The sequence below is a fragment of the Ischnura elegans genome, chromosome 1, assembly GCF_921293095.1.
Source record: "Ischnura elegans chromosome 1, ioIscEleg1.1, whole genome shotgun sequence".
NCBI classification, from domain to species: Eukaryota; Metazoa; Arthropoda; class Insecta; order Odonata; family Coenagrionidae; genus Ischnura; species Ischnura elegans.
The window spans coordinates 81,198,223-81,204,222 of NC_060246.1; the positions used below are offsets into that span (position 1 = coordinate 81,198,223).

At 34.1% G+C, this 6,000-nt stretch overlaps 1 protein-coding gene across 2 annotated transcripts in view; it reads right to left on the bottom strand.

The window, feature by feature from the left end:
• The window catches only part of LOC124164289 (microtubule-associated protein RP/EB family member 1), a 19,709-nt gene extending 14,778 nt beyond the window's left edge, over positions 1 to 4,931 (bottom strand). For both annotated transcript variants that reach the window (XM_046541546.1, XM_046541538.1), the window contains exons 1-3: positions 4,828 to 4,931; positions 3,341 to 3,526; positions 3,143 to 3,249 (exon numbers count right to left, since the gene is read on the bottom strand). In XM_046541546.1, the coding sequence (XP_046397502.1) occupies positions 3,143 to 3,249; positions 3,341 to 3,503 (270 nt within the window). In that variant the 5' untranslated portion in view covers positions 3,504 to 3,526; positions 4,828 to 4,931. The remainder of the gene's footprint in view (positions 1 to 3,142; positions 3,250 to 3,340; positions 3,527 to 4,827) is intronic.
• Between the last annotated feature and the right edge of the window lie 1,069 nt (positions 4,932 to 6,000).

Sequence of the window (6,000 nt, forward strand, 5' to 3'; positions counted from 1 at the left end):
TAAGAGTTCATGAAAAAAAATAATGTTGATTTCAGGAGTATGTTTTTAGGAGTTTGTAACCATGCAAAAGCTGTCAAGTTGGTCAAAATTACACAATTTGTTTAGTTTCTACCAATTTAATGACTAAGCTGTGTAAAAATGTTAAAAATATTTTAATTCGAGACAAGCTCTGATCCTAACCCCCACTTCCGTGTGTACAAACAAATCTTCAAGCAATTTTTGACTTTTGGTAATGGCCGTGTTCCCATTGACGAATTGAGCAGATTGATTTAATTTCCTCAAAAATTTTGCAATTTCATTTTATTCAAAAGATGAGCTCATCTACAAAGTATTCTCGTACATGACTGATAGCCACAAAAATCACAAATGGTTGAGTGAGCAACCAATTTTGGTGGCTAAGACGGAAAATGTGGATAACTTAAACTTCGTAACTAATCAAATCATTGGTACTCTGCAACCACTCAAATCTATTGACTGTGTGACAAACGAAGACGAAGTCACCAACTATCAATCTAAATTTCTAAACTTCTTGGATGTGCCTGGCTTACCACTCCATAATTTAACACCTGAAGGTTGGGTTGGTGGTTATGATGCTTCAAAACCTAACTCAACCAAAACTACGTAATGTAAAGCATTTGGTGATTAAAAAAGCTGATAATAAATGATGATTCAGGCGGCTATAGTCAAAGGAAATTCAAAGAGTTGTTGAGGAGTTCTCATTCTGAGGATTCCTATGATCCCAACTGATAAGCCCTTTGAGTTTTAACTAATTCAATTTCCAATTCATGATACACTCACGATGATGAATAAATCACAAGGTGAGTGTTTGTGGTCTGAATACAGAAATCCCGTGTTTTTCACATAGTCAAATATATGTGGCATATTCACTTGTTGGTAAACCATCCACTTTATTTTTTCTTGCGCCTGGTAATAAAACAAAAACGATTGTACATCATAAGGTGCTTGACTCAAGAGTATAAAGCTGAATGTGAAGACCGGGGCACGTTTATGCAGTGTACTTTTCTGACCTGAGTTATAACCAGCCCACCACAAATGATGACATATTAATGCTGCTCCCTAGGGGCTATCCTAATGATATTTTAAGCACTAGTGAATCATCGGTCTAGTGTTGCGTAAACTTGCCACAAGAACAGGGCAAGTCTACACATCAGATTTGGACCTAAAACGATTTTTTTTACTGTTAAAAACACAAATACACCAACAACTGAATGGATAAAATTTTGATTTATTAACTGCTTTATAAGACAAAACTGTATAAAAGTCCCAAAGTTAAAACAAAAATAAAAAAATTCATTGAAAAAAAATCCGTGTATACGTGATCCGGGCTATCCAATGTAGACTGAACAACGAAAATGTCTTTATAACAGGCCATTGTAATTCATATTTTGTAGATTTATTGGACTTTTTCTTAATTTCTTACAATAAGTCAAAAATTATTCAAATAAGTACAGTCAGTCTTGATCTATAAAAAGGTAACTAACTGTTCATTGATTACTACGTGGTAGAAAGTTTGCCCCGTCAGCTAATAAGAATAATAAAAATTAACTAATGTACACACATCACTAATAAGATGGTCTAGAACTTCATTCATAATTCCAGACGGTCCAGAACAAAATTCATAATTTTAATGAAATAACTTTTGTCATGGAACTTAGTCTCAAGGCATAGGCAATCACCTTAGCAGAAAAATATCTCAATTGATGAAGATTCATTGAAGCATATTTTTAACCTAAGCAATGAGGTAGATGAAAGAATTATCAATTGGGTAAAAAATAACCTGTGGCTTGAAGGAACTCTTAGGAACTTTAACTTGAAGGAACCCAAGAAAACTGTCTTGCCCCACTCACGTTCAACCCCATCTTACACCCTACGAGGTCAAAATATAAAAACCACTGATGTATCATTGGAGACTGTTATGAAAGATTCATTTCCCAATGGAGAGAAAGCTTCCACTGCTGATGGCCTGCTTATTTCGCAGTAGATCAGACTAAATACCTATCACCAAATGTTCTAGTTTGCCATGGTTTTGCATGGTTTCACCTAAACCTTCAGGATCTTCAACGTTTTCTACTTTGTTACCAGCATTGGGATGACAACAATTTTGCTTGGAAGATAGCAACATTAAGCCACACATGAGATAGAACACCCTTACGCTAGGGTTTTTAATTTTCTGTTAACTTTTAGTGTATTTTGATCAATAATAGGATAAAAATTAAAATCAGTAAGCAGATACAGATGATGTCTCAATCCTAAGAGTGTAACATCAAAATACCAGGTATAATTCAGATGCAAAATTACATAAAATGAAGTCCTTAAAATTTTAATGAAGATAACTATTAGACATTCCAACACTCCAAAAATACTGTGAACAAAAATCCTATCAGCCAACATCAAAAATAGAAACAGACCGTTTTACTAGCTAAAATTAAAGCTAGGTTTTTGAAAAAAATGAATAATCATTTTCAGAAACCTAAAGAGATGCACAACACTGCAACACTTTACCATTTCTAAATGAATTTCAGATTTTCTTGAAAATTCTGGCGTGAGGTATTGCACTAGTACACTGTACTCACTTATGCGATGACAGAGAGATTTCCACAAATCTCGTGTGATAGCTTTTAAAATTTGGGGTTCAAGATTAAGCTGAAGCAGCTGATGAGCAAAAAATAAATTAAACCTAAAAAGCAAATACTATATCCCCTCATTGGACAGTAAACAATAAACTCCCAGAAGATGGAAACTGAGAATACATATTTCCAAAGACATACTAAAGGGAATATTATTTTACACCAACCACTTTTATAATCGAAAGCAATGGCGGTCTCAATAATCAATTTAGCAGGCTAATTTTCACCATAAGCAATGTTTTCCAAAGTAAAAATATAGGTGATAAAATGATTATATGTACAACAGTGGGATTGATTCAGAGAAGAGGTTCATTTCACGGACGGTTATAGGCTTCACTTTAGAAGGCCAAGTTTTGGGTAAGTTGAACCTTAATGCACAGTCCCCAAATGAATACGACATGACAGGTAAAAAATGGAACAGCTTTCAATATGCAATATAACTATTTTTATGCTTATGGACTACATATATAGAATACAATCCACAAATAGCTTACCTTGTCAACTCCCATCTTTTTGAAAGAAGCCTGGAGAATTTTAAAGTTTTGTATGTATTCATGCTCCAGATTGGTTTTGAATTTCACCTTTTTCAGATTGATACTTCCTAAAGGTATAAAAAAATAAAAATCGATAAATTTCATGCTGTATGCTACCACTAGCCTCCAAGAAGAATCAAGAGCATTAAAATGATTTACCTGCAAATAGCATATCCATGAATTGGCAATATGCAGCACCAGTACATAGTTCTTCGATTTTTCCAAAGTTTGACTGCAAACAATCATTAACCCAGGCCAGCATATCATGCCTGCTCAGGTTTTCTGATGTGACATTAGTTGAATAAACATTTACAGCCTGCATGGTAGCAGATACTAATTTATTACCTGAAATTACAGACGTAGTAATCAAGGTAACTTTATTTCAAATAATTATGAACATAATTGTAATTTAATACGACCAAGAAAAAAATTCAAATCCCCTCACACCAAAAGTATGCTGGAAGCTAGAAGTATTCTGAAATGCCAATGTCAACAGAATCGTGCAAGAAGTTATTTAAAATTGAAACAATTTAAAATGCAAAGGACCATGTCACGACTACTTGTTAAACAGAGCAAAAAATGTCATTATTAATACATGTCTTTTGCTAAGAGTAAAACGCTTAGGATATATAGAAAATAATTTAGCGATTAATAAGATATTAGGTTCATAACACAAGGTAGCATATACTGGCATTCATAGTGCGAATTAAGCGAGCGGAGGAACAAAATTGTAAAACTTATCACGGACACGGTTTAATTCAATCGTGAATAGTATTTGGAGATGTTTCATCACAGCAGGAACCCAATGTCAGCATCATAACGTTTCATATGATAAACTTTATCAAGAACCTAATTAATTTTATACCTACGTTCACAGAGATACACCACAACGATAAGTGGAGTATGCTTATATCAGTATCAACAACATTAAATATAAAAGCACAACTGATATAAAAACTAAAGAAAATAAACCCAATATTTTCCAGTAGATATTAAAGGAAGTTGTATGAAAAATCACACTCACGCAAAGAATTTTCACTACGATGAGAAAATTAGTTAAACTGTAAATTGAATGCCGAAGTTAAACATAAATAATCAATGGATGTACCACATAACACCGAATATAGGCATTCACAGGGAAATGTCAAGTACATGTGGTTAACCTACTTAAGGAAAAATTGACAGTCTATAACGGTTGGGGCAGATATAAAGACTAACGGTTCCTGACAAATATATTCACTGTCAGCGAATAGTAGACAACGCTACGAATCTACCATTCACACAAATACGAAGGAAAACGGCTAACGTCATTACATCTGGTACAGCTAGGATATCACAAATAATCGTTCTTTCAAATGCAATTCGTCCCACAATTGAAACTTGTATACGTCGCAAATAGGAAAAATTACATTTTACTCTGATTCGAAATCATATGAAAATAAGTTACATCTACAATGTCAATAAGTGTAACATTTACTTCCTCCATACACTCAACATATAGGTCTTCTATGAAATTCGTATACTTCAACAAACGGAAATGAGTAACCGAATACGATTTCCACGGTCCCTCGATTCTGACCAAAACTAAACCAAATCGTAATTATAAATTAATACTTATCACAAATGATTATAACTAAACTTCATACCTGATTACTAATGCCTTCTTTAACCAAATGAAATAGACAAATACTGCCAGTTGTACCGGAGCAACTGGTACGAATACTTCTGCACTCCTATTGGTCCATGCCCGATACATACATGCTGATGGGTGTAGTATTTCGGGCGCTACGACTTATATTCCTTTGCAATGATTTACAATGTTAAAATTTATTTTTAAATCCTTAATTTTCAAAAATAAATAGCATTCAAGTTATTAAGAAACTTAAAGATATTATGATACAAAATAATGAATGGCGGAATGTATGAGAATTTCAAACAAACGACTACATATTGAAAGGCGAATAGCGCGCGTAGAAAGCATCGCATCCGAATTAAAGGTAGTGTGAGAGGAAGGGACGTCTTTGCACCATTATGTGGACCGAGAACTTAATGAATTAATGAAAATTTACGTTTGATGGAATAGAAGAGGCAGCGAATTGAAATGGAAAATAATGGAGCACGCCCGAGTGCGGATTTGTGTTGAGCTTGGGCTTAAAATTTTCATATTATTTCTAACGCGCTGATATTCGAATGATTATCTCCTAGATAAATTTACAGTAAGTATCGATTCACATCAGAAATTGAAATAATCTCATAATTCGTTGCAAGAATATCAGTTTCCATTGCCTTTTTATAACGCAAAGACTAAAGCACGCATCCCACCGTTCGGATGCGGTGGAGATCGACTACCCGTCCCGAGCGTCCGTGTTCCAACACTAAAAGAGGATGAGATTTTACGTTTGAATCCTCAGATTCCCTGCTTTAGTGCTGAAAGCAACTTGAAAACAACAATGAAATTGAAGTATATCAATCCGTCCTCCGGGTTTTAAACCGCGGTCCTCGAGGAAGATCTTGGCGAATTTAGATATGAGAAGGCCATTGCCCAAGCCGGATAGGGCCTTTACTGGGCCTCCCCTTTGGCTAAGATTATCAGAAATGTGAATATTTAATCGCTCTGATGGTCATGGTTAAAATTAAAATGTATAATATTAGTTATATTATTAGCTTAATCATTAGTTATGTTTTATGTATTTCCACGTGACATATTCCCTTTTCTTTTTTTATTCTGTTTATTCCTATCCCCTATGAAAAAATTGTATAAACCTGTATAAAATTTGTAAAAAAATATAATTCATTTTTTCAATAGGGGATTTTTTCAT